The sequence below is a fragment of the Tarenaya hassleriana genome, unplaced genomic scaffold, assembly GCF_000463585.1.
Source record: "Tarenaya hassleriana unplaced genomic scaffold, ASM46358v1 Cleome4, whole genome shotgun sequence".
Taxonomy (NCBI): domain Eukaryota; kingdom Viridiplantae; phylum Streptophyta; class Magnoliopsida; order Brassicales; family Cleomaceae; genus Tarenaya; species Tarenaya hassleriana.
In genome coordinates, this window is record NW_010966881.1 from 4,363,147 (window position 1) to 4,389,258 (window position 26,112).

At 41.2% G+C, this 26,112-nt stretch overlaps 7 protein-coding genes and 2 long non-coding RNA genes across 22 annotated transcripts in view; 4 read left to right on the forward strand and 5 right to left on the reverse strand.

The window, feature by feature from the left end:
* The first annotated feature begins 1,131 nt into the window (after nucleotides 1–1,131).
* On the forward strand, nucleotides 1,132–8,038 carry LOC104823952 (golgin candidate 6-like). 4 transcript variants are annotated; one of them, XM_010555758.1, is made up of 20 exons: nucleotides 1,132–1,329; nucleotides 1,441–1,486; nucleotides 1,852–1,904; nucleotides 2,039–2,166; nucleotides 2,256–2,308; nucleotides 2,713–2,859; nucleotides 2,954–3,027; nucleotides 3,120–3,189; nucleotides 3,359–3,412; nucleotides 3,502–3,597; nucleotides 3,858–3,923; nucleotides 4,000–4,086; nucleotides 4,183–4,296; nucleotides 4,388–4,459; nucleotides 5,022–5,207; nucleotides 5,356–5,462; nucleotides 5,650–5,698; nucleotides 5,773–5,838; nucleotides 5,934–6,689; nucleotides 7,236–8,038. In XM_010555758.1, the coding sequence occupies exons 2-20, from the start codon at nucleotides 1,463–1,465 to the stop codon at nucleotides 7,764–7,766; spliced, it is 2,733 nt and encodes a 910-aa protein (XP_010554060.1). In that variant the 5' UTR covers nucleotides 1,132–1,329; nucleotides 1,441–1,462; the 3' UTR covers nucleotides 7,767–8,038. The 4 variants fall into 4 exon arrangements, with proteins under 4 accessions (XP_010554060.1, XP_010554063.1, XP_010554062.1 ...); XM_010555761.1 differs by having other exon boundaries at nucleotides 3,858–3,908; XM_010555760.2 differs by having other exon boundaries at nucleotides 1,132–1,307.
* Nucleotides 8,039–9,680: 1,642 nt separating this feature from the next.
* Nucleotides 9,681–11,303, reverse strand: LOC104823960. Its single transcript, XR_773382.1, has 4 exons — nucleotides 11,217–11,303; nucleotides 10,895–10,968; nucleotides 10,132–10,277; nucleotides 9,681–9,763 (listed from the first exon to the last, which is right to left on the reverse strand). It is a non-coding gene; the product is annotated as an uncharacterized LOC104823960 (long non-coding RNA).
* Nucleotides 9,713–12,197, forward strand: LOC104823958 (SAGA-associated factor 29-like). Of its 4 annotated transcripts, none has more exons than XM_010555774.2 (10): nucleotides 9,713–9,854; nucleotides 10,257–10,350; nucleotides 10,462–10,538; nucleotides 10,771–10,886; nucleotides 10,965–11,050; nucleotides 11,144–11,197; nucleotides 11,288–11,441; nucleotides 11,537–11,550; nucleotides 11,777–11,875; nucleotides 11,967–12,197. In XM_010555774.2, the coding sequence occupies exons 1-10, from the start codon at nucleotides 9,737–9,739 to the stop codon at nucleotides 11,977–11,979; spliced, it is 825 nt and encodes a 274-aa protein (XP_010554076.1). In that variant the 5' UTR covers nucleotides 9,713–9,736; the 3' UTR covers nucleotides 11,980–12,197. The 4 variants fall into 4 exon arrangements, with proteins under 4 accessions (XP_010554076.1, XP_010554077.1, XP_010554079.1 ...); XM_010555775.2 differs by having other exon boundaries at nucleotides 10,777–10,886; XM_010555777.2 differs by having other exon boundaries at nucleotides 10,780–10,886.
* LOC104823957 lies at nucleotides 11,335–11,830 on the reverse strand. Its single transcript, XR_773381.1, has 3 exons — nucleotides 11,740–11,830; nucleotides 11,516–11,635; nucleotides 11,335–11,418 (listed from the first exon to the last, which is right to left on the reverse strand). It is a non-coding gene; the product is annotated as an uncharacterized LOC104823957 (long non-coding RNA).
* Nucleotides 12,198–12,923: 726 nt separating the features above from the next.
* Nucleotides 12,924–15,350, reverse strand: LOC104823956 (proteasome subunit beta type-7-B). Its single transcript, XM_010555773.1, has 9 exons — nucleotides 15,240–15,350; nucleotides 14,798–14,958; nucleotides 14,420–14,561; nucleotides 14,188–14,284; nucleotides 14,029–14,098; nucleotides 13,830–13,934; nucleotides 13,643–13,741; nucleotides 13,408–13,495; nucleotides 12,924–13,147 (listed from the first exon to the last, which is right to left on the reverse strand). Exons 2-9 carry the CDS (start codon nucleotides 14,939–14,941, stop codon nucleotides 13,071–13,073), a joined length of 822 nt encoding a protein of 273 aa, XP_010554075.1. The 5' UTR covers nucleotides 14,942–14,958; nucleotides 15,240–15,350; the 3' UTR covers nucleotides 12,924–13,070.
* A 346-nt stretch (nucleotides 15,351–15,696) lies between these two features.
* LOC104823961 lies at nucleotides 15,697–19,222 on the reverse strand. Of its 3 annotated transcripts, none has more exons than XR_773383.2 (8): nucleotides 19,084–19,222; nucleotides 17,932–18,170; nucleotides 17,743–17,841; nucleotides 17,490–17,570; nucleotides 17,268–17,326; nucleotides 16,923–17,076; nucleotides 16,617–16,836; nucleotides 15,697–16,089 (listed from the first exon to the last, which is right to left on the reverse strand). XR_773383.2 is itself a non-coding variant. In XM_010555779.1 (8 exons), exons 2-8 carry the CDS (start codon nucleotides 18,157–18,159, stop codon nucleotides 16,075–16,077), a joined length of 720 nt encoding a protein of 239 aa, XP_010554081.1. In that variant the 5' UTR covers nucleotides 18,160–18,170; nucleotides 19,084–19,220; the 3' UTR covers nucleotides 15,697–16,074. The 3 variants fall into 3 exon arrangements, 2 of the variants coding, with proteins under 2 accessions (XP_010554081.1, XP_010554080.1); XM_010555779.1 differs by having other exon boundaries at nucleotides 16,753–16,836; nucleotides 19,084–19,220; XM_010555778.2 differs by having other exon boundaries at nucleotides 15,697–16,836.
* An 872-nt stretch (nucleotides 19,223–20,094) lies between these two features.
* LOC104824568 (putative protein TPRXL) lies at nucleotides 20,095–20,772 on the forward strand. Its single transcript, XM_010556664.2, has one exon. It carries the CDS (start codon nucleotides 20,212–20,214, stop codon nucleotides 20,770–20,772), a length of 561 nt encoding a protein of 186 aa, XP_010554966.1. The 5' UTR covers nucleotides 20,095–20,211.
* An 855-nt stretch (nucleotides 20,773–21,627) lies between these two features.
* The window catches only part of LOC104824570 (succinate dehydrogenase [ubiquinone] iron-sulfur subunit 2, mitochondrial), an 8,085-nt gene continuing 3,600 nt past the window's right edge, over nucleotides 21,628–26,112 (forward strand). Inside the window, exons 1-3 of one of the 5 annotated variants that reach the window (XM_019203737.1) lie at nucleotides 21,634–22,428; nucleotides 23,135–23,221; nucleotides 23,399–24,163. In XM_019203737.1, the coding sequence (XP_019059282.1) occupies nucleotides 21,749–22,428; nucleotides 23,135–23,221; nucleotides 23,399–23,567 (936 nt within the window). In that variant the 5' untranslated portion in view covers nucleotides 21,634–21,748 and the 3' untranslated portion in view covers nucleotides 23,568–24,163. Of the gene's footprint in view, nucleotides 22,429–23,134; nucleotides 23,222–23,398; nucleotides 24,164–26,112 lie in introns of those variants that run through there. The other 4 variants (XM_019203739.1, XM_019203736.1, XM_019203740.1 and 1 more) reach the window with 4 other exon arrangements.
* Nucleotides 24,109–26,056, reverse strand: LOC104823963. Of its 2 annotated transcripts, none has more exons than XM_010555783.2 (4): nucleotides 25,880–26,026; nucleotides 25,252–25,359; nucleotides 24,536–24,600; nucleotides 24,109–24,425 (listed from the first exon to the last, which is right to left on the reverse strand). In XM_010555783.2, the coding sequence occupies exons 1-4, from the start codon at nucleotides 25,976–25,978 to the stop codon at nucleotides 24,275–24,277; spliced, it is 423 nt and encodes a 140-aa protein (XP_010554085.1). In that variant the 5' UTR covers nucleotides 25,979–26,026; the 3' UTR covers nucleotides 24,109–24,274. The 2 variants fall into 2 exon arrangements, with proteins under 2 accessions (XP_010554085.1, XP_010554086.1); XM_010555784.1 differs by having other exon boundaries at nucleotides 24,323–24,425; nucleotides 24,541–24,600; nucleotides 25,880–26,056.

Genomic DNA, 26,112 nt, shown 5'->3' on the forward strand with positions numbered 1-26,112 from the left:
CGATGGGCGGCAGTTAACGGCGAGCCGTTTTTTTGTGATTTAGAAAAACAAAAAACGACACGCAGTTTTGATAGAGTGAGAGAGATGTCATTTTGCGGAATTTACCGATATAGGTCTGGATTGGACGGAGTTGAGGGTATTATGGTCTTTTCGTGATTGGGAACGGGAATATCCGTTCCGTTTCCTTCGCCTACGATCTGTGTGTGTGGGTGACATGTACGTCGTCCGGATAATCAAGTCACCAGGTTGTCAATTGAAATAAAAAAGAATTCGAGAATAATGTAATGATTTATCATATAATTAGTCGCTCCCTAAGCAGTTTTCAAATATTATAAGAAGACCATACCCAAACCAAAATGAATTTCTATCAATTCATCTAACCCGGTTTTATCTTGGGTTTCTATTTTTTTTAATAAAAGTATTTAGTTTATATTTTTTTTTTTTATAAAAATGGAAACAAAACAAAATTAACAAATAATATATATTCCAAACACAACGGAAATTCCTTGAGAAAAATATAATAAATTGAATATAAATGTAATTGTAACCGATTCAGCTAATCCGGTTTTAGCTCTTTATTTTATTCGAACTGAATTAGTGTAAACGACGAAGGAAACCTCTTGCAACGTGCGATGAAATTGCATTTGTGGCTAATATTTCTACCACTAGAACTGGATCTTATTTGGACAGTTCATTTTCTATATAAGCATATTCCGTTCCTGTCCCTTTCATCATCATCATCATCATCATCATCATCATCATCATCATCATCATCATCATCATCATCATCATCATCATTATTAGTGCAGTGACAAATTTGAAAACCACAACTTTCAGACATAAAGGCGGTTATTACTTTTTGAAATTTCGAATTTCTAATATAGATTTTTTTTTATCATGAATCGTTATGAGGGCATGCGCTTAATGTCTATATATCTATTTTGGGGTTGTGAAAGAATAATTTATTAATTAAGAAGAATTATACCATGCGCTTTCATAAGATTTGGGCCTAAACCAAAGTCCAAAGAGATGTTCAGCAATGAAGCCCATTGGACTTTGGAAGCCCAACCAATTATGACGTTAGAGTCCAAGTGAAACACAAGAGGAGCTAAGATTCAGTGCGAGCAAGAGTACGGGAAGTTATCTGGGTCCTCTCCGAAATTCCGCCGTTTCACTAGAAAAGGCAAAATCGCGACGATCGGCGGAGACAGAGAAGGGCGCGATCGATCACTGGCCGGAGAGTGTGTGTTCGTGGTCTGGTTCCCCCGGTGTCCGCGCGTTGTACATCCTGTTCGATTCTCGGCATTGTCAGTTTTGTTTCTCCTCTCTGTAAGAAAACTTGCATTTCTAGGGTTCAGTAGTCTGCTTCTCCGTTTCGATTTCGATTTGCATTGTCTTTGCTTGAATTCGGTTGAAATGTTTCAATTTCTCTGGTTCCAGGACTCTTACTGGTTAACGAGAGATGGATTTGGCTTCCCGTTACAAGGTGAATTGTTCTGTTTATGTTTTCTATGTCGGCCTTGACGCAGCTCATAGTTTACCAGATTAGCTTTCGATCCATTTTTTTTGGTCTAAACGCATTTTGACCGGTCTGATGCAGCACATAATTTGGGGATGCCAAGAATCTAGTCTATTGTGCATCGTATTCGGTAGTAATATTGATATGCATCTGAGTTTCCTATCTCGGAGGGGAAAATGGTGACCATCAGTGTGTAACATAAAGAATGCAGAGAACTTCATACAGTGTTCTGATTCTTATACATATTAATGTTGCTTTAACTGCTGGATTTCCAGATTCATGATTTATCATGTTATAATATTGATTTTAACTTATTCTGGAAACGTGTGCAGGGGGTTGTAGGGCAGTTCTTCAGCAACGATAATCCATCCTCTAATGAGGACGGGTACATTTCCTTTTTCTTTTATTAACTAGAGTCTGTAATTCCTGAAACCTACTATGTTTATAATAGATTTGTTAGTTAGTTTCAAGGAGTTGTATAAATGAGGATAATGCTGTTGGTTTGTTATATTTGTGTAGTTACATTCAACGCGTGCTTGATCGTGTGAGTAATGGTACCTTACCAGAGGATAGGAGGACTGCTATTACAGAACTTATGTCTGTTGTAGCAGAAAGCCATGCTGCTCAATTAGCTTTTGGAGCTTCTGGTATGGATTTTTTTCTTGTTTGTCAGACTTACTTTTGATTGATTGGTTCAGGCGCCTTAAGTGTGATCCTTGGCATTCTCTCATTTCAGGTTTTCCAGTGATACTGGGCATCTTAAAGGAAGAACGAGATGATGTTGAAATGGTGCTGTTTCTTCCTTTTCATATGTTTCCTATCATTTATTTGCTTTAAATCTGCATGCCGTTGTGTCTATTTTTTTAAGGCTAACATGCCCTGTATTCTTGCTCTCTTCTGGGACGCAAAGAGGAACACAAATGGATTTATTTAATCTCATATATTAGGAGCCTGGTCGTTGGCATATTTCTTAAATTTTTTCTACAGCTAGAAAGGGTCTGACAAATATTGAAAAAGGGGATAACGTCTTTCTTATATGGATTTTGATTATGCACGAAAATTTATACCTGAACTGATATGCCTTGTTTGTTTCTTGTTACTTTAACTTGGTTTATGCTTCTTGCTGATCTCAAGTTACTCTTCATGCCTTTTTTTGTGATGTTCTTGCACTTGTATTCTTTCTGTTTTTCTAGGTTCGAGGTGCACTAGAAACTCTAGTTAGTGCTCTCACTCCAATTGATCATGTTAAGGCTCAGAAGACTGAAGTTCATCCAGCTCTCATGAACTCTGATTTGCTTTCCCGAGAAGCTGAAAACATCACCCTTCTCTTGAGCTTGCTGGTTAGAGTTAGATTGGATGTTAAAATTTTGTGTTCTGTTACTTTATCAATTGGTTGTGCATGTATTAAAATTTGTTGTCGGGGTGATTGGACAGGAAGAAGAAGACTTCTATGTCCGATATCACACGCTTCAGATTTTGACTGCTCTTCTTATGAACTCTCCAAACAGGTAGAAATGTTTATCGGCTACAATCTCTATTATATGTGTCCTTTGTTCTTCTTCCAGTTGTGCTACAGACACATTACTGACTATCTCTTCAGGTTACAGGAAGCTATTTTGACCATCCCGCGTGGTATAACTCTTCTTATGGATATGCTTATGGACAGGGAGGTACACCTTTTTGTACACTTTGAGATGTTTGATATTGTTATAAATCTGCCTAAGAGAGTACGGTGTATCTAGCCTCAATTATCCCTCATTGGTAACTATGAGAAATGATGAGGATCGCATTTACATGTTTTGGTCTTATTCTACAAAATCTGTGGTGTCTGCAATCCAGGTAATCCGGAATGAGGCTTTGTTGCTTCTGAGTCACTTGACACGTGAAGCAGAGGTGGGACCCCCTGCTTGTTTTTATACCTAAGTCTTTTTTGGTAGGTTATAGCTGGACAAAGCACGGGCTTGACTTCTCTTGCTTTGTAGGAGATCCAAAAAATTATTGTCTTCGAAGGTGCATTTGAAAAGTTATTTAGTATTATCAGAGAGGAAGGAGGTTCAGATGGTGGCGTTGTCGTGCAGGTGACCGCATAGCACCTCTGTTAACTTATTATCATAACAGTAGTCCGTCAATCCTCTAATCCTCTGGCACATGACAAAGCAAACTAGGATGCTGTTTGTTTGATAAAGATAAATAAGCACTTACATCTCTATATGTCTTAGACTTCCTGCAATTTGTTGAGAGGACTTCTGGCATTTCAGTAGGAGCATGGGCCAGCTCATACTTTTGTTTGATTTTCCCTCCTATCTGCGATAACACTAATGTGTACCTTTCTTCCCAGGATTGTCTAGAGTTATTGAATAATCTTCTGCGCAACAATTCATCAAACCAGGTTTCTGACTTCTGTGTCTGTCGAAATTCTCTTCTTTTTTTTTTCATTTGTTAGATCAAGCCGTATGCTGATATTTTAAGTTTTGTTTCAGATATTACTAAGGGAGACCACTGGTTTTGACCCCATCGTTTCAATTCTGAAACTGCGTGGAATTACATATAAGTTCACCCAGCAAAAGGTCAGATATATATGCTTCTTGCTTGACATGTTTTAATGTATTCTCTCTTGCAATTTTGATGATCTGTATCCTTCTGAATGAACAAAATCCCAGTAGACTGTTAATCTACTCAGTGCACTGGAGACATTTAGATTACTGATTATGGGAGGTTCAGATACTGACCCTGGAAAAGATGCGAACAAGCTGACAAACAGAACAGTTTTAGTTCAGGTTTGTTAATGATATGTGAAAGCTGAGATTATCTGTTTCATAATGGACATTATATTATTTTTCATTCTTTTAATGTTGATTTTTTTTGCAGAAAAAATTGTTGGACCACCTACTTATGTTGGGTGTTGAAAGCCAATGGGCTCCAGTTGCTGTTCGTTGCATGGTAAGGCGGCTCTCTTACCAAGTTCTTTTCCTCAGTTTTCTTTTCTCTTATTATAATTTTTCATATCTCATAATCATGTCAAGATCCCTTTTGCGGTTTGCATTTTTCACGTGGGGAATATCCAGCCTGCCAGAGTTCTAAAGCACGTTACATATTAGACGGAACAGAAGCTCGATTCCTGCCTAGAGCCTATAGCACCTCTTTTCTCTTTAATCTTTTCAATTAAAGCCTAGATTGTCATAGTTTCTGGGTGAGAGAACACCCAAAAAGGACCAAGTATCTGAGTTGGGTGCCTAAGACAAGTTGCTAGCCTATTACCTCTGTATCAGGCACCCATCTGACTTTTCCTTCCAACTAGGGGAAATCATGGCTGTCCACAGTACCTGCTTACATAGTATTGCAACCATTTGCATTCTGATGTAGCGATTCTTGACATATCAGTGAGTCAATTACTAGAGAAGTTGTCTGAAGTCCAAGTTCTGTGTTGGTTCCTCCTTTCTTATTAGTCTAAAGCTTAACATTTTGTTGGATTCTTCTACTTTCGTGTTCATGTGCCACCTAGGCATTTAGATGCACTGGAGATCTAATTTATGGACACCCCAAGAACCGTGATGTCCTTGCTAGCAAAGTTCTTGGTGAGGATCGGCAAATAGAACCTGCTCTCAATTCTATCCTCCGGATCATTTTAAGAACTTCTAGTCTGCAAGAGTTTGTAGCTGCTGATTATGTTTTCAAGACTTTCTGCGAGGTTGGACATACTGTCTTATATATTATAACTTGATAACCTGACCATGTCTAATGTGTGATTATAGATTCTCATATAACAAGTGGGGCTTGTTACTGCCACTGTTCTTGCGTGCATCTGTCTTTTAAACTCATGGAGTAATCTTTTCCAGAAAAATCCAGATGGCCAAACAATGCTAGCTTCAACTTTAATACCACAACCACATTCGGCTGCCCGGGATCCTCTTGAAGATGATGTTAATAACATGTCATTCGGAAGGTTGTGTCTTGCTCTTCTTTGTCCTTAAACATATATGGTTGGCTGGCCTATGTCTGACATATTCTCGTAGTTCTGTAATGATCGCGTCAACACTTCGGTGTCACAGCCTTTTAACTTGGTGTTTCCACCATTATAGAGGTAGTTGTTTGGTGTATAATCTGATTGGAGGTCTGTTTCTGTGAGACAGTATGCTATTACATGGTATTTGTTCGGGTGAAACTGATGGCGATCTTGAGGTATAATCGATGCCCTGTTGATATAGGTTCAGACATATCTCACAGAGCTTAACCTTATTTATTTTCAAACTCAGACATGTTGCAGAGCTGCTAGCGTGCTTTCTCATGTTCTGAAGGACAACATCCAATGCAAGGAGAAGGTAGGGACTTTTAAAGTCTCGATCAATTGATGTCTTTAAGTCCCATAAACACATTTCCCTTTACTCGCCACTGCTTAACTTCTCACACTCCACAGGCCCTAAAAATCGCGCTTGAATCATCTATGCCTTCCTTCGGAGCTCCGGAGCCTCTAATGCACAGGACTGTTAGATACCTGGCCGTAGCCTCGTCCATGAAAACCAAAGACGTGAAATCAAGCGCAACGGGAAAATCATATATTCAACAAATCATTCTGAAGCTGCTCGTCACTTGGACTGCAGATTGTCCAGCTGCAGTCCAGTGCTTTCTCGATTCACGTCCACACCTAACGTATCTGCTCGAACTGGTATCAGACCCAGCTGCAACGGTATGCATAAGGGGCTTGGCAGCTATTCTGTTGGGAGAAACCGTCGTTTATAACAAATTGAAGGAAAATGGCAAAGACGCTTTCGCCGTAGTTGATGCCATAAGCCAGAAGACGGGGCTCACATCATACTTTTCGAAGATTGATGAGATGCAGAAAATTTCCCTGTTCTCGTCATCCGAGAAGCCATCACAGTCTCATAAACCGTCAACAAGATCAGCAGCGTTTAGCACAGATGAGATCGAGGATGGGGATGAGGCAGGTGTGACGGATCACCCTATGCTCTCATCACTATTCGATGATAGCTTTGTAGGCTTGGTGAAGAGCCTTGAAGGCAACATAAGAGAGAGAATTGTAGATTTGTATGGTCGGCCGAAAAGCGAGGTGGCTTTAGTACCAGCAGAATTGGAGCAAAAGAGCGGAGAAAACGAGAAAGACTACATCTACCGCATGAAAGCCTTTATAGAGAAACAATGCTCTGAGATGCAGGTTCATCTTCTCTCTCTCTCTCTCTCTCTCTCTCTCTCTCTCTCTCTAGACAGATTCATAGCTGAAATAGAAGATGCAGCAGACAAGGAATGGGCAGCTGAGGAAGCCGCGGAAAAAGAAGAATATGGTAGAATAAGGTATTGGAACCGAGAAGAGTTCAATGGAAGAACAACAGGGTCTGATAGGCACAGATATGGACCCGATGATCGTAGCATTGGTGGATCCAGGGGTAGGAACGAAATGGATGCACGTAATTTGCCACTACATCACGAACCCTAGAATCTGTTAGAGTCCCAAAGTTTATGGAATGGGGTTATTTAAATAATATTTTAGGATATGTAGGGTAGGTTTATGTTAAATTTCCTTGAATTGTTACTTTCAATTGTGGGTTTATCAGAATCCAGTCTTAGATGGAATTTTATATCAATTTCCTATTATCCTGCGGGGAAGAAATATTCAAATATGTTTGTCTCAGGAAGTGGTAGACAATTGCTAGTCTCTCGCTCTCTCTCAGACACAGACACTTATTGTTGTTGCATTTTCCAGAACCTTCTTGCTCGGAATGCTACATTGGCGGAGGAGCTGGCAAGGGCTGGTGGGAGCCAAGCTTCCCAAGGATCAGAGCAAAGGGCAAGCACAGTAATGGAGAAGGTTCAAATGGAAACCCTAAGAAGAGATCTACAAGAAACAACACAGCGTCTGGAGACGATGAAGGTGGAGAAATCCAAGGCTGAGTCAGAAGCAACTAAGTACAAGAACATGGCAGAGAAATTCGAGTCAGATCTAAAGAGCCTGTCGGACGCATACAACAGCCTGGAAGAAGCGAATTACCGTCTCGAGAAAGTGAAAGGTGGAGAGCCGGTGGATGTCGAAGCCATAAAGGAAGAAGCGAGAGAGGAGAGCGAGGCCGAGCTGAATGACTTGCTGGTTTGCTTGGGACAGGAACAGAGTAAGGTGGAGAAGCTAACAGCGAGGCTTATGGAACTGGGAGAGGACGTTGACAAGCTCCTCGAGGGTGTCGGGGACGAGGCTGAGATTCCAAGTGACGACAAAGAAGAAGAAGAAGAAGAAGACTGATTTTTAAGATATATAATTTCAACGTCAATATCTCTCCGTCTCCTGAGGCGACCTCTACGTGTACTTTTGTACAGTTTGGTCATTGACGGCTGCTGCCTAGACGTTGTCTGATTTTCTGATTTAATTTATTCGATCAAACTGATGAGACCGTCGAACGGGGAACAAGTGTGCAATTATGTGCCTTGTTCCTTTATGGTTCCATGATAATAGGATCATCCATTCTCTGTAACGTGTGTGTTTTCATATGAAGATGGTGTCTTGTTCCCATTTTATGCGACAGAGCCTCCTTCTCTCAACACGACACCTAAAAGAAGGCAGCCCGCCATCCACGTGCCAGCAGCACACTCTTAATATTATACAGTTGAAGAAACCATCAACGCAGAGAGACGCCATTACATCTCTGGGCGAAAACCATATTGCCAATTCCAAGTACGGTTCATTTCCTTCTTCCACTCCACGCATTTCTCCCGCCGCTTCACACAGGTTCGCTACATCCCTTGTCATCGCTTCCGCCTTCGAAATTCTCAATCCATGTAATAATCAATCTTTTTCAACACAATCAAACGCCGTTTTCCCAAATGTAAACGACCGTGGAATCCGAAGACTCTTTTCTCTCTTCCGATTGATTTCTCGTGAACCAAGCAGCAAAGCCAAATTTTTTTTTAAAAAAATGAATAGATAAAACCATAGTTTTTTTTTTATAATCTGGAAGTTCACCGAACATTTGGTCCGACTATATCTCCCAGTCCCAGACGACCGGGGAAGGACCGGTGACATTCCCCACGCTTGGATTTGAACAAGGGGAGAGTATGTTCTCTCACCGCTCTTAGGGAGAAAACCATAGTTACCATGAAAAGGAGTTAAGCGAGCATAGACGGCCGCGCCGAAGCATCTTCCCCGCCTTGCTCTCGAGCTCCCGCTGAAGATGACTCCGAAAACGACGCCATTTTCTCCGCATTCCCCAGCCGTTCTCGCTACCGCGTTTGGAATCGTTCGGCCTTCCCTTGCATCGCGCTAAAAACTGTTCGGCAAAATCTCCACTGCTCGATCTCCCTCTGGTACCTGTTATTGTGAGCTTCAACAGGATTCTCCGCTTCCGCTCCCGCCGATTCCTCTTGTCCGCCTTGGGATCCACCTCCGGATCATCCGGTCTTGCAACTCGGCGGCGACCTAATCTCTGGCAACTCGGCCGCGCTTCCTTCTCTTTTATACGAAGCCTTCGTCATTGGAGAGCTCCCACTCTTCGTCGTAAGTGTCCACCGTAGCGGCCGCCGGCGGGGATGGTGGTGGTTCCATCGCCAGAAGAAAGCTCCGTCAGGAGTGGATTTCAGAAAGCGGGGGATCTCGTCTCGATGTTTTCGAAATGTCAATAAATCGGTTCTCCTTTTTCCCTTCAAATTTATAACAAAAAAAAATGTTTCTGTTATTATTGAAGGCCCGAAGAAGCCCGGCCCATAAGTCCGTCAGAACCATTTAGCTTCCCAAACAAGCCACGCGCCTAAATTTCCCATTTTATGAATTTAGCGCATTTCGGTGGGTTATAGCCCAGGGATTTCAAGGCGGTGACATCCACGCGCTATTTGTGCGCGTATCTTTGTGTTTATCAAAATTTATCTTTTTCTTGTTTTTGAGACTTTTTTTCTCACACTTCTGAATCAATTATACGAATACTTCATAATATTTACGATGAAGCAGCGTGACAGGGTTTAAGAGTTTATCACCGGACGCATCTGAACGCGGCGCCGTAGGATGCTTGATCTACGAATAATAAATTAGGAAAAGACCTTGAATTTTGAAAAAAATCTAAAAAACAAAAGCCTGAGATTTGCCCTAATTTTCCTGTTGTAACTAAAAGCTTAATTTTGTAGGAATCACGGCAAGAAGATCGAGATTCGAACAATCTAAGATATTTTCGGTTCTGGGTTGTTTCCTAACCTGCTCGTGTCGGAGATAAAGAAGCAGACGGGACGATGTCGCCACCGGACATTGGCGGCATCCTGGAGAACACGAAGGAGCTCGATCGGTTAAGGAAAGAACAAGAGGAAGTGCTTGTGCATATCAACAAGATGCATAAGAGGCTCCAGGCTGGTAAGTGTGTTTTGAAATTTCAGTCATAATGCATTGACCAAAGTTATGGGTTGATGCTTTGTAGCTGAAGATAATACGGATTGGATGATGGTACATTCATAACTCCAAACCCTCAGTTGAAGCTTCATTGCTAAAAATCAGCAACTTTCGTAATTGGAAAGCCTTTCTACTGCCTGTTTTGGCTTATTCTGTTTTTAGAAACTGAAACATCATTGGAGCATTGGTCCAACTTTCTAAAAATGAATCCTGATGAAGTAGGGATTAAGCTTCTGCTTACACATGAGTTCTGTATGAGCTTGTGATGGATCCCTTTGTTTTTTTGCTCTGCCCTTTCATGAATCGCCATGACCAGCAATGCTTTGCATTGGCTCATCTCCATGATTTTCTTCCAATGCTATGCAGCTCCTGGGATAGTTGAGAAACCTGGTGATACTTCATTGTCAAAGCTTAAAATTTTGTACATTCAGGCTAAAGATCTTTGGGAAAACGAAGTAACGTAAGCAATAAACTAGTTTATGGTTTTTTTTTTTTAATTTTCTTGCATTTGCCTTCACCCGACAAAGTTCTTTATTCGGGAAATCTTAATCTCTTTTGTGTTATAATACAGTGTATCGAACATTCTGCTTACTCAATTGGACGCCGTGCTTCCGTCTGGACCAACCGGACAGCAACACAGAAAAATAGGTACACAATAGATATGGTCCTTGACTATACATTCTAGTATTACGAGTCTACCTCAATATGATCATCTGAAATGTTACGGGCTACCTCCTGAAAAGTTAGCACTAGGGCTACATCTTTTTTTTCTCTCTGAGGAGGAGAAATCAAGATTCTGTTCCGGAGTGTGAACTTTTCTGACTATTTATTTAGTATAGACGAATTGAGAGTTCCGATATTTGTAATGATACCACGTAAGTGGCAGAAGGCACCGATCATAAGAGGAAGAGGATGAAAGTCGAATCAGATCCAACAAGGCTTTCTCCTTTCATGAGAAATCAAATTGAGGCTTATGCACGTCTAAAGGGTGAACAGGTACATACCCGATTCATCTTTCTCCATCAGTTGTTTTCTGTGACGAGGAAAGTTCATGCCCATCTCTGCTCAATGTAGGTGGCTGCAAGGGTCACAGCAGAAAACGCTGAGAATGACGAGTGGTTTGTTGTAAAAGTAATTCATTTCGATAGAGAAACGAAAGAGTAAGTCTCCCTTTATAAAATAAGCACATTTTCATATGTAAACGCCACAATGCATACTCATATCTGGGCCTGAAAGAGATTCAATTCTATCAGAGTGGAAGTACTCGATGAAGAACCGGGGGATGATGAAGAAGGAGGTGGGCAGAGGTGAGTTCTTAGTTCTTACCGGGAACTCCAGCTGTGCATTGGTACTGAATATTTGTCGAGCTTCCATTTTTGTTCTTTTCTAATCTGTAGGACGTATAAGCTATCGACGTCCCGTATTTTGCCGTTTCCGAAAAGGAACAACCCTTCTTGCGCCCAAGAATTTCCTCCGGGGCAACACGTCTTGGCTGTATATCCAGGGACAACAGCTCTCTACAAGGCAACTGTCATAAGTACCCCAAGAAAGGTCGGTTTTTATTACAGCAATTACAGCCAGTTTTTACTGTTTCAGCTTGAGAAACTAACAACCAGATACCAAACCTGCATGTCTCATGCGGCCAGAGGAAGTCTGACGAGTAAGTATCCCCTGCCCTCGCCTTCTGTGTTATTTACAACTTTATATTCCATTCTGTGCTTTTGCCGAACCGAAAATCACCTGCACTGACACAATCAAGGCCTTTAGCTGTCAGGACAGTATTCAAACCAAAACCCCATGTTGAGTTCGGAATAAACAAGCGTTGATTATCGAGAATATGATTGCGTACATCATGTAACAGAATTGTTCATCTGATTATTTATCAGGTACTTGCTTGAATTTGACGACGATGAGGAAGATGGAGCACTGCCTCAAAGAACAGTGCCCTTCCACAAAGTGGTGGCTCTACCAGAAGGCCATCGCCAGTAACAATGATGTCCCCAATTGACCATCGTTCTTTGTACATAAATCATACCCCCAAAAAAAGAATATCAGAGGATTTCACGTGTGCAGCAGGTTGCATATCTGACTGGAAGTTGCCGTCCGAAGATTTCAGGCAATTTGATGCTGCATTGAGACAAGTTCTAGAGAATGGGTATGTGGTTCAGGCTAATGCATGTGTCTCTCTGAGCTCAGAACTCGCAGGAGGCAGAGTTCTTGCCGTTGTGGTGTCGGGTGGATGACGATACTGGTAAATAAGCACAGAAATCATTCGCTTACCATCTTAACGAAGTTTCACTTAGTATCTGTGGCCTGTGCATGCAAATGTGCATATACATATACATATATACGATGTTGCACATCGTCGTTTTCGCAGATGGTGTTCCGCCCGAAACACCAGAACAGATCAATGGAACAGTGGACCTCAACAAAATTTAAAAATGATAAACAGATTCAGAATTCCACCAAAAACAGGGGGGAAAAAGGTTGTAAAATCAAACCGATCACGAACGGCTGCTTCAGAGGAGCCGGAGCTGAACGGGACCCCAGCTCACTGGTTACGCCGTCAAACGACTTTGTTCACAGTTTCAGATTTCGCCGTCATCATCAAACTGGTGAGCTATCTACACTACAGCAGCAAACGATCAAAAAACTAATTTGATAAACAAGCACTGTCTTACCTCTTCAACCGCTGACAAATACAGAGGCGATCTCTTCTTCTTCTTCGTTTCTCTCTCTAGATGAATACGTTTGAGTAGGTTCATAGCGTGGCGGGGGGGAGGGGAAGCCAAGAAATAAGCGGGAACCACCGTATGCCGCTTTTTCCATGAATCCTAAAAACGACGCCGTATAATGTGGGCCTCCAGGCCATTCCATTAGTTAGATCTCTGCTAAGCCCAATAAATATTTCAGGCCCATTTATATTATTGCGATCATTTTTTGGGACCACTAAACGACGCCGTGTAGTTCATCGGCCCACGAAGACTAGCACCAGCGTAGAGTATACTTTTGACTCAGCGAAACGACACCGTATTAAACGAGCTTTGGTTCGGTCATAGTAAGCTCTTTGGAAGAAAACTTGGTCTGAAACAATGCAAAGTCGGAAAATGGTCTGAAGTCATATTTGATACATCCTCAGAGACAGAAAAGGAGATCTGGAGCAAAGTGTGTAGACCAAGTTCATTCCTCCATTGCCTCCCCGACTTCGATAACCTCCACTCGCTCCGTCAATGGTGTGATTTTCGTCTGAAGAACCTCTGTTTTCAGTGGAAAAGAAGATTGAGAAAACGCCAACCGAAACACCCCGAATTCAAAGATTACAACTTTCAGGCACAAAGATGAACACCCATATGAAAAATTGGCAAGGGAATGGAGAGATAGCTCCGTACTACTTAGACATGACTTTCAAGGGCTAAGTTCATCTTTGGCACCTCAGGAAAAGGGTTTTTATCGGAAGACAATTCTAGTTTATGGGGATTGAAATGTGTTAAGAGCATAGCAAAGAGGAGGAGCATACCCGTTTTCTTGGAGAAGGTGTAACCCCTGCTGCTGATATACGTTCTTGGGTTTGGCATCATGTAATTCCTCAGGTATTCCTTGTGTCCCTGTAGCCCCCCGAGTTGCATTAGTTATCAATTTTTTACAAGTTTTTTCATATTTTATAACCCAAGAGATCGATTAGGTGGTGAATCCAACATTAGGTTTCGAGTTCAAAGAACAATTATTCGAACATCTTGATTGTCACAACATACCTTTGTGATCACGCAAATATCCACATTGCTTCCACTCCCCAGGTCATTGAATATACCCGAGCATATGGCCTCAGCAACCAACTTAATTCCTTCATCTCTCTGGAGGATTTTGACACAGAATCATCCATCAGACAGAACATAGAGAAGAAACTTGAGCAGTTAGAGATCATCTTCTTGGCTAACTTACTGTTAAACCTTCTTTGTACTTTGCCTCAAACACAGCCATCGCAGCAAGAGAGCCAGAACCCATCGTAGCAAACGGTAGAGTGTCAGTAGATCCATGCGGGTATATCTACAGATTAGCAAACGTGAAGTGAGTGACAGAATCTCGAACAATAAAATCTCTTCCGGGCCAAAATTCCTTTCATAGGGAGATCAAAACTCACGGTGTGCAGATGAGGCCCAGTAACATCAACTCCGCCCAGCACAAGAGCAGCTGAGACATGACCTTGGTAGCTGATCGGTACAAGGTCAGTCAAAAACCATAATGCTCCTCACAAATTATTACGCAAGTTTCCCGAGAAGATAGGAATGAGTTCAAATACCTGAAAAGGTGCCTTTTGAGAAGGGTCAAAGCAGTGATAACCCTAGACTCTCGGCCAGTCCGATACCTGTGCAACCGCAGCTGTGAGCTGACCATATCTGAACAGTGGAACACAAACCAAGGTTGCAATATCAGGTTATGTGATTTTTGTTAGCTTTTTTTATTTAAACAAATGTGGAGAGAGCAAGAACTAGAAGCAGGCACAGCATTTAGGACATCAGTATAGGAAATACCGGTTACTGCTTCAGTATCAGCAGCAGTTCCTGCACCACAGCAGTATATGTTTGGTGCCATGTAGTGAATCTTCTCACAGTTCTTATCGGCAACTATGGGCCCCTCGGTTGCCCGGGTATCAGCCCCAAGTATCACACCATCCTATACAAACCAGAAAACAACATCAACACCGCACATCGTGTACAATCATTTGCTAAAGAGAACAGCATCAACGCCGGAGGAACACCTAAGTTCACCTATATTCAACTAACTGATATATCCTGCGAAACTCGGCATCTCAGACCAAATTCACATAGATAAACTCCAACTCCAGTAACCAGTTATCAGTACCGATAATACAGAGGACATAATGTCGGAGACTCGGAGCAAAAACCCACCTGGAAAATCAGCCCAACGATGGTTGTCCCCGTCTTCAGGAACGAAGGAGCTTTAAGACCCTTCTGCACAAGCATCTCATTCCTCCTACACAGATCAAAGCTGAACCCACCCTTCGGCGGGACATCGATCGAAGACTGCGACATTTTTCAGTTTTACCAGTCTACAACATCAAAAGAAGCCCGAACATCAAATAACGACCAACGAAACGTACGAATTCACCATAATCACTTCGCAACAAAGGTGGATATTGATCCGGAATCCGCAGACCCAAAAGTGAAAATTACTAGTACATACTAAATCAAAATCCCGATAAAATAGAAATGAGTTATCCGGATCGAGTCCGCTAAGTCCACCGGAAGCCGAAATCCGGTCCGAATCTCGAGGACGGAAAATTAAGGGAGATGATAACAGAGAGAAAAAAAAAACAGCGAGAAGAAATACCAAAGCTTCTTCACCGGAGAGTGAATCGCCTCTGAATTGAATCGTCGAAGAAGAACACAAAAGCAAAGCAAGTGCAAAAGCTACAAGTTTTCTTCTCCCCCAATTAACATTGGAAAAGAATTTGCAAAATAGAGGGCCTAAAGTTAAGAAACTTATTCACTTTCGGTCCCTTGTTTTATCATATTTAATAAAAACGACTACATGACGATTTTGGATCATTTTAATCCACTGTTACAGAACGCCTACTGAACTATAGACTTCGAACACCAACGAAGTTCTAATTTCGCGTATAAAAAATTTTTGGTACCCTAACGATTATAAATGGTTTTTTGTTGATTTTCGACTTTCAGATCGATTTTAATTCCTGCTTGATCATGGACCATTCGATTTTAATTCAAAATTTGCTTATTTACTACAGAAAGAAGATCATTTTTGTTTCTGAGACTCAATTAGAAAGTAGGAAAAATTGCAGCATGGTTGGGACTTCAGAGATGAAACCGGTTTGGTATCCAGTTGATGAACCGGGACAAGATCCGGTACAACAACACAACTCTAACTCATAAGGAGATTTCAGAAGAAGAACCGCTGCTAGTCTGCTAGATATACCTTCTGACTCACATGCATGCTTAAGTACATGATTTGGGGAAAAACTGTCAGTGTTAACCAAAAAAGTTTTTTTTTTCTTAAACAGAACAGAGCCGCTTTTCCCAAAATGTAGGAGCTGAACTCCCTTGATGTCCAAATTTTACAGATACCAAAACTGAAGCCCTCAGATCCGTTTGTACAATGGCTTCACGAGACATGAAGGAAAGTGTCATCACCACCTCGGTATCAGTTACCTGTTATTAGTCTGTAGAAAAAAAGGCAAAACCATCAAACTCCAATGTGTGTGGAATTGCTTAACCATAAATTTCTTGCCCTATTTGCGCGAACTACGCAATGAGTTATCATCCTATCGATGAATCTGTGATGACAACAAATACCTTGATGATGAAGCTTTCGAAAGATTCAGAATGCAGATCACGGCATTTGAATTGATATGAACAAGACTACACATCTTCATTACATCCTTAATGAACGAGTTTCTACAATATCATATAGGGCTCCTATAACACACTTTTCCTCACCTAAATTACCAACACAGAGAAGCACTCGAAAATATCGTTGAAATTTACCGTGTCTGTTATACCGAACCCCCAAATACCATCTCTTATTTAGATATTATAATTAATACGTGAAAAAGATTGGTTTTCTAGAGCTAGAAACCTAAGAAAACCTGTGGGTAAAATCGTTTTATCAAAATTACTCCAAGAAAATGTGCCAAGAAAATATCTACTAACTTGTTTCATGGATAAGTCCAACCAAAAAAGAGGTTACCTTATTTACTTTAGATTGAAAAAAAGCAAAGCTTGACAAGCAAAATTGAATCATCTAGCTTTAAGCCTTAGGAAACCCAAGTTTCATCTTCTCTTTCGTATAACTTATAGAGGGAGTCCGGATGGAACACATTTACCGTGTCCCCTTTGTGGGCTGCCAGTCTTTGGGCACTCTTAACCGCTTGAACGTAGAAATGCAACCTCCAGAGCATTATATTGTCCTGAAACATATTAATTTAAATGGTATTATGTTCTATATATATAATGAACTACTAAAGTAGATCTCTTGTAGATTTCAGTATCTTACCCCCTGCTCCAGGTCAACTAAAACCTCATTAGAGAAATCTTTCCCACTAGCTAAATAATGGTTTTGGGTGATTTCAGCAACACGGTCAAGATTTCCCGCAGGTAACTCCTTAATTGATTTCTGAAGATCTCTCTTTTCAGCGCGGGTCATAGGTCTGTGATTTAGAGTTAGCAACTTAAAAATAAACAGTTTATCAAAAAACTTAAAACTAAACATCTGCAAAGATCGGAATCTATACTGGCACACGCACACACATGAATGATCATGGAAGTATCGATTCATTGAACTTAAAATGGCAGGATGTAAAAAGCTAGAATATACTCTTGCCTATGCAACAGAAATTACCTGCAAGCAGTCATCACATTGTCAAGTAGTTTCTCGAGTTCCTGCTCCATACTGTCCAGCTTGCCAAAAGCAAAAGAAAACGTAAACATTTCAATTTAGACAGGTTGTGGATGAGCTAATAGGATAATGGTTTCCACAGTACAAAATTCATTTTGAACTAGAAATTGTGCTGAGCATTGATTGTCTATTAAGTGAAATATAGGAAGTTTGTTAGAGCATTACTTTGGCAAGTAGTTCACTGGAATAATTGCTCACTGTTTCCTCGAGAAGCTTGCTATCAGAAGCCAGAAGTAATTCAATATCCTGCACTCAAAGAAACAAATATGATGGCCAAAAGGAAACTACAGAGGCGTATATCAAAAGGAAATTGCACACAGAATATTTTTTTACCAATAACAAATAGAACCCCTTGTTTACATGCTAGAGCCTCTCAACCTATCCAGAAACCATACACCCAAGGAAAATATCATCTCACCTCTCCACTTGTGACATCTTCAGAAATAAGCGAGGATGGGGCAGTTTTGTTTCTGAGCTGAGATTGAAGTAAGTACAAGGAGCGAACAGGCTCCAGCATCTGAGAATGAATCGAATCACAAAAGCTCGCCGTTAAATCTAAAGCCCATGAAATACGGAATATGACAAACGATGTATAATTTCAGAGTACCTCATCAGCCTCTTGATTCAAATCCTTCACACACTGCTTAAGTAATGCATTCAATTTTTCTCTTCTGAGATGTGACATCTCAGCTCCTATAGTGTCAGCAGAAAGCTGTTCTTTGGCTTGTGGATCATGAAATGGGGTATCGTCTTCAGAGAAGAGCGCCGCAGCTTGAGATCGGTAGTAACTAAACAAGTTTGGTACACCCCTATTGCTCTCAGTTGAACCAGTCATTTCCTATGCTCCTATCGACAATTTGGATAGACACTTAATCAAATCCATCAAAAGAAATAATATATAAGCACCAACAAAGGTAGAACTCAAACACAGATCAAAATCAACATTGCAAAACAATAAGGAACGCGTAGCAGAGAAAGCATTCTGGATACGGTAACAGCTTGTTTGTTATCACTTAGGACCAGGCCATATGACCAAAAGACTTCCTATTGCATCTAACGAAAGCACATAAAACTTCCTGAAACACAGTATGCCCAGGAATCTAAGAAAGAATTTCGACATATCCACAAACAAAAAAATGAGAAACAACTCCACACTTCTTGTCTGAAGCCAGATATTTTGGGGATCATCGCAGGAATACACCATGAACTGTGAAAGAGACCCAGTTCCAAGTCGTGAGGGGTGAAAAGTGCCCCTGAAAACTACTGCAGAAATAATTGAACTCTAACTTACAATATACCGCAATGATTATGCCTCCTATACAAGGCAAAAAATGTTTGATCATATAGTAAGAGTAAATACAACGATCCCAGTTTTATTCAATTTGGAGTTTATAAAACCCTAAATCCTAACAAACACAGCATTTATCCTCAGTTCCATGCGTCGGAAAAGACTCGAAATCTGCTAAGATACATGAAATCTTCTCAGTATATCACAAAATTTTCCAGAACAAAGTACGGGAAGTTGGGAACAGAACCGATTCACCAGATAATCAACCAAGAAACTCACGAACATTCTAGGATTTGGAACTTGCATCGACCTCTCTATAAGGATATGCCAAAGAAACACGAAACGAGACGAGCGATTTTCATTAACCCTTGACAAAAACCACAATTCCCGTTTGATTGCGGAGAAAACGACAGAATAAGGGGGGAAAAGGACGATGGAAACCCAGCAGAAGATCGAGAGTCCGAAGCTAACCGGCGGAGGCGAATATCAGCGTCGGCGGACAACTGAACCGTCGAAGGCGATGGAATCGTCACTGAAGGACGCAATGAAAGCGATTACGAACAATCAATACAACTTTTCTTTATTTCTTTGATTAGTTTTTGTGGCGGCAGCAAAGCGTGCGCCCTTTTGATTCATACGGCCGCAAAGTTTTTTTTTTTTTTTTTTTTTTTTAGGGGCTAAAAAGGATTCAGATAAACGCATATTTGGTATTTTCCCCAGATTTGCTTCTAAGTTCTAATGCCAAGTTTTTTTTTTTTTTTTTTTTTTTTAAGGGACTAAACACAATTTGTCACTAAAGTAATACCAATCCCCTCCCCTTACATATTATATTGACATCACCAACATATTCTGTCGAGAATGGTAAAATAATAATAATAATGATTTATGATGATATTGTTTGGTGCTTTCCATGTTTTTCAAATTGAATAAAAAGTTGAAAACATTTCTAATATTTTTATATAAACTCGGCATTTCCGCTGTAATGTCTTCCAATTGAGTAATAATGGAAATAGTAACACATTGCAAATTATCACTAAAACCCGGTTCAATTTCAGTATTACAGGTGCCGGTTCATGACATGAAAACCACCTTTTCACATAAAAACGGATTTACACACGTTACATCCGGACATCTAGTACATTGAAAACGGCCGAAATATTAAAAAATTTTGTGTAAATTTTTAAGGGAAAACACAAAATCTCGATATAGAAAAGCTATATTTCTATCAATTCTCTTCCAAAACACGAATTTTGATCCTCGCTCTTCCGCATATAACAGACCTTGGAATGGATGGATGTTAGAGACAGAAGGTGAGACCGATGGATGGAACGGCCACATCGGACCGCTCGTAGATTTATGGTCACATGTTCTGTATTTCTAACCAAAAAAAAAAATAGAACCATTTAAGAAAAAAGACATGGACCCGAAGAGACCGGTCAACCAAACTTTGGTCAAACCCCCCAACAAAATTTCAAAGGCCTATAAATTCTCATCCACTTTACCATTCCCATCGGCACACCAAAGTCAAATCATCGTCTCGGTTTGAGATTATTAAATAATTTGTAATAATCACACACTATAAATTACAGCGCTATAAATATGGGTCACAACCACAAGCTTATCTTACTCGCCGTCGCGGCGTTGGCGGTTTCCGCCGTCTTTGCCGCCAACTCTACCTCTCCGGCCGCCGCACCCAAGGCCACCTCTCCGTCCTCCGCCACCGCTCCTTCTCCCACTCCCACCGGAAAATCATCCTTATCCTCCATGGCCGGTGGACTCACCAACACTATTGCCGGAAAAATCAACTCCGTCACCGCACCAACCCCTTCTCCGGCATCCCCAGGTAACAAAATCACGTCTTCTAGTCCGACCAGTTCTCCGTCCTCGGGAAGCGGCGGAGTCGCCACGTCACCGAAATCATCGTCCTCTTCCTCCTCCTCACCGGCTTCTAGTCCTGAAAGTTCCGGCGATGATTACTCGGAAGACCCGACGTCGTCCTCGTCAGAAGCTCCCATGGCCTCGTCCCCGCCAGCTCCGACGCCGGATATGGGCCCCACGGCCGCCGACGGACCAACCGCAGATGCGCCTGCCAGCTTGAGATCGGTAGTAACCGCCACCGCCGTTGTTTTAGCCGCGGTCACGAGGTTCATGTTCGTGTGAATGGACGGAACGTGCAGTGCATGCATGCAAGCCCATGCAGTTACGAAATTTTGGGTTCCTATTAAACGATATATAACACGCACATACACATGTTAGTTTTTTCTTATATGTATATTCGGCATTTTTTTTTTAGAATATTCATGTGTGCATGTCACACTTGATAGGATTGATATAATCAATCACTAGTAATTAATTATCTTCGATGTTAATTATATTTCTTTTTTACAAATGTAATCATACGTTTTGTGTGTGTGTGTATACATATACAATACGATGATTAATGAACACGTAATTGTAACAGACATGATTCCCAAAAAATCTTATGGATATTTGTTCTTTGGGCCCTCAAATTTAATATTAATCCAGTGGATGCAAATTATATACAGGGCATCGGAATCCAAAAGAAACGTTTGTGTTGATGATATGATGCGATTACGATTCGAATTTAGCTTGAGACATCTAAAAACCTTATTATTATGGGAATTATTAATTATACAAATAAAAATAAAAATATTATTTAAAATAGAAATCTAAAAATGATACTAGTTATTTATTATAGTTAGAAAATTAATAAGTGAAAATAATTAATGTAAGAATATTCTCTGCCATAGAGATAACGCCACGTGGTAGATTGTTCCGCACCGTCCTGAGGCGACCACGCTGCCTTTGGTCAGTGGTGGTTATCCACTGTGATGACCCCACGTCAGTATCTACAATGTACGGTCAAGATGTTCTTACGCTGCTTGTGTGGTGTCCACAGTTCAAGAGATCTACGGCTCTCGTCACTTAGATGGACCCTGTGACCTGTGTACACGTAGATGCTCTCGTGTGTGTATATACATGTGTCCCCTTTTTGCTAAATTCTGATTAGTGGAAATAAATTAACTCCGATTAGATAATAATTTATAACGAAATTATTTTCGGCTTTCAAAAATCCTTATCGTGTTCTTCGTTCTCTCTTGCCGTCTCCGAGAAAATGGCGTCCGGTTCGATTGGGAGGGCTGTTGGAACGAAGCCGGCGAGGTTATCCGCGGCGGCGCGTCTGATTCAGTCGCGGTGGATGGCGTCGGAAACGGAGGCGCAAAAGGTTGAACCGAAGGCCGCGACCGGCGGAGGAGGATCTAAGATGAAGACTTTCCAGATCTACCGATGGAACCCGGATAATCCCTCGAAGCCTCAGCTTGAGGATTATCAGATCGATCTCAAGGAGTGTGGCCCGATGGTTCTCGATGCGCTGATTAAGATTAAGAACGAGATCGATCCATCGATCACTTTCCGTCGCTCGTGCCGGGAAGGGATCTGCGGTTCGTGCGCGATGAACATCGACGGATGCAACGGTCTCGCGTGCCTCACGAAGATTGAATCTGGATCGTCGCCGACGACCATCACGCCGTTGCCGCATATGTTCGTGATTAAGGATCTGGTTGTGGATATGACGAACTTCTACAACCAGTACAAGAGTATCGAACCGTGGTTGAAGAGGAAGAGCCCGCCGGAGGTTCCTGGGAAGGAGATTTTGCAGAGCAAGAAGGACAGGGCTAAGCTTGACGGGATGTATGAGTGTATTCTGTGCGCTTGCTGCAGCACATCCTGCCCTAGCTACTGGTGGAATCCTGAGTCCTACCTCGGCCCCGCCGCTTTACTTCACGCCAATAGGTCTGTTCATGGATTGCGTAAAAAGGGTTTCTTTATGACTCGAGTTCCCGTGCTAATCATTTGCTTGAGAGCCTTGGCTGATTTATATGACCTCTGATTGATTAGTGAATTGATTGTGGAAAACAAAGAAAGTTGGCTAATATGCCAAATATTTGTCTAGGAGTGATAGACAAGGATCGGTTTGCAAGTTGTAGGACTAGAAATGGTGGGCTTTGCTCGAGAACTAAGGATTTTGTTTATATAAGTTCACTTATTCACTGGAATAATAGGGTTTTCCATATGGATTATTGTCGCAAAGATGCTGGATTTCTGGTCCAGACAGAGCAATGGTCTTTATGAGGCATTGTATCTCACTGGCTTAAAAGATGTTGATGGGTTCTGCTTTTGTTCTTGTTTACTTTTGTTTTGTCCCTTCAGTGTGAAGGAACGTTCAAAACTTACCCCCCCATCCCTTTTTCAAAACCAACTAGTTTCATGATTTTGAATGGGCAGCTAAAGAATGTGAAATAAGGCATCATTAACATCAGTTAAAAGTGTTGGAAATATAAAATTGACCCATGGAATTTTGGGTTTTGGACTTCATATTAGTTTGAGCTCATTGATGGATATGAGCTAATTAAGTTTGAATGTCCATTGGTGTTCATGGTAAACCATCTTTCCTTACCCTATAAATATAGGATCTTGATTCACATTTTTCATCCATCAGAAAAATTATCAAAGTAAGGGGGAAAGGAGAGAAAAACCGATTTACCGACCTGTTCTTCAAAGTTATTCCGCTGCAAAATGGATTCAGGTATAATTCTTATTCAATATGTATATTAATTTCGAATTGTGTGAATTATGCAAAAACCGTATCCAGTTTTTGGTGAGTTTTCATAAAGTTATCGAAAACCATCAATATAAAGTTTTTACAAAAAGTTCTAACCTTTCAGTGTGTAGTAGTAATTTGTTTATCTTTCATTGTATGCAGGTGGATAAGCGACAGCCGTGATGAGTACACTAAGGAAAGACTGGATGCTATCAACGACGAGTTCAAGCTGTACCGTTGCCATACTATATTGAACTGTGCCCGTGCCTGTCCAAAGGGATTGAACCCAGGCAAGCAGATCGCACACATCAAGCAACTTCAACTGTCTTGAATTCATGTTGGGAACTCACCACCATTCGCAATGCTTCAAGCTAATAATCTGTAAGGAGTTGCAATCTCATCCATTCTTGTATTGCTGCTGTTGCGGTCATTAGCGCCCAAACGTTTGCATTTTCCTCCGCATAGAGATGTGTTCTGTTGGTGTACTTTGCTGAAAATTTCTTGCAGCTAAGCAATAAAACCTGGTAATATCCCCCCCTACATAGTACTTACTCTTCTATGCTTTGCTGAGTATTGTCTTTATAAAAACATTTGCATGCTTGCAACCGACCAAGGCCAAGGTCAAGGCAAAAGGGGAATTGAAGCTAAGATCATGGGGATGATGGTTGGTAATAACGATGATGGGATGAGAATTTGTGACGTGGGTATCGAGATTTGGTCATGTGGGTATTGAAACTGGAGAAGAAGGATGGCGTTTGGGTGAAGATATGAAGATTATTGATATGTAATCCGTGAAACATTAAAGAAAAGTGGCTCCTACTTCTTCACTGAACATGAAATTACAAAGCCCCCGGAAGGTTGAGAGAGAGAGAGGAAGCCTAAAACTTTCAGACAATTTTTATTTAACTGATACTCGACAAGGTTACAGACAAGTAGTGCACATAAAAATTAAAAAAAAGCTTCCAAGGATCAAAGGAACCAACCAAAGCAGGGCAGAATTTAGCTTTCAGTCTCTGTTTTGTCTGGAAAATATCAGAATCATCTTCTTCTTGGAGGTGGATCACGGATCAGACCGTGTTTTTTCAGCGTCTTTATGTAGTTTCTCATGAGGGCAAACTTGTTGCTCCCGAGCTCGTGGAAGTAATCCCACGGGTATATCCCCGTCCTGTGCAGATCATCGAAAACTAACCTGAACCACAAAAATTAGCCTCCAATCAAAAGTTACGAATGAACGAGAAGACGGGAAATACCACATCCTAGGCATGCACGGCACTACTATCTCGTGGAATTTGTAAGTACCTTACCCCATAGTTTCCCACTGGCTCTGCAGACATGATGCCCACATATCGCCGTCCAGCTATCACCTGATTAAGAAACAATGTGTGTAACTACTAACTACAAGTGAAGAAATGACATCACCCGAATGTAACTGGCCAGAAGAACAACAAACAAGTACTCGTGATATTTGCTTAGTTGATGAAATATGCAAAAAGCCCAAGAAAACAACAAGACTCAATACTGTAATATATCCTCCTCATCCCCAAAAGTTACATCCTTGTAGTTCTTATTCTTTCAAGACGGCATTTTTTTCCCAGTACGCGTCTAGCAACGCTTAAGTAAGTCATACGAACAACACGTTAGCATCATAGGTCAGTTGGTCAAGAAACAAAAGCTTGTCACTCAATGTTAGTGCAGCCTGATCTGCAGAAATCACATCCTTGCATTAGAAAATATGGCATTTTCATCAAAAAAATCGGCCCAGCTAGTAGTCATAATATCAACTGAACACTGTAAATGAGTTCCCACACTGCAGTAAACAAGCTCTGGAATGGACCTCTTCAAGCTATCTCATTTTCTAACTTCTCCGAAATTATGTTACCGAACTATGCCTACTAGCGCTTACCCGTCATTATTGCGAAAAATGTACATAAATTCCAGAGAGTCCGCACTCGTGGGACATAACATTGCGAAACCAGTCTAGTCATTGGACACAGGAATCATGAAAAGATAAATACCTTCTCGCCTCCAATTGATCTGACCTTGCCGTCAGCAGCTGGACTGTGGATCCTCAGAAACTCAGCAGAAAAAATGAACTTGCTCCCATCTGCATACTCCACCTCCACCTTTAAACAAAAGACTCAACACATCAGATTCCAACGATATCCCAAAAATCACCGCAAAAGAAAAACATGGGTTCTTGTTGGGATTCAGAAATCTGTATTAGTTTTTGCAGATATGTAACTTAGCTTTATAGCTCTAAGCACAAATCATCATGCGCTTCAGTAAATACTAAAATCTATCTACACAGAATCAACACAATCAAATCAATATATTGGAGCAGCAGATAAAGAAACCCCATAATCCAACACTTGAATAAACGCCGAACAGGAAAGCTGGACAAAAATTGGATTCCTCGATTTCAGAATACAGAAAAAAGGATGCGAACAAAATGGGAGTCGATAAAATCTATCAGTTTGTTAGCTAATTCGTCACGAAATACGACCAATTATATAACTAATCCAACAAATAAGCCAACAAAACAACGAATTGCAGAAAACTGAAGCATGAGAAGCCGATGCAGAAGAGAAAGGGAGGAAAGGTTAAAAGGGACAAAACCCCCCCACAAATAAAAAGGAAACTTACGTTCTTGGGCGACACTACAGAGAAGCTTGAGAGTTTTGGAACAGTAACATCAACTATTCCATGGATTCTCCTGCAAATTGTCCTCTGAATCGCCCACATTTCTTCTCCGGTAACCACCGGGCGAAGAAGACGACAACGACGAGGACGATCGCGATTTCGAGCCTGACAAACTCGAAATGTTTTGGGCTGGGCTTTTGTACAGATATGTTTCTTCTCGATGACTGAAACGACGA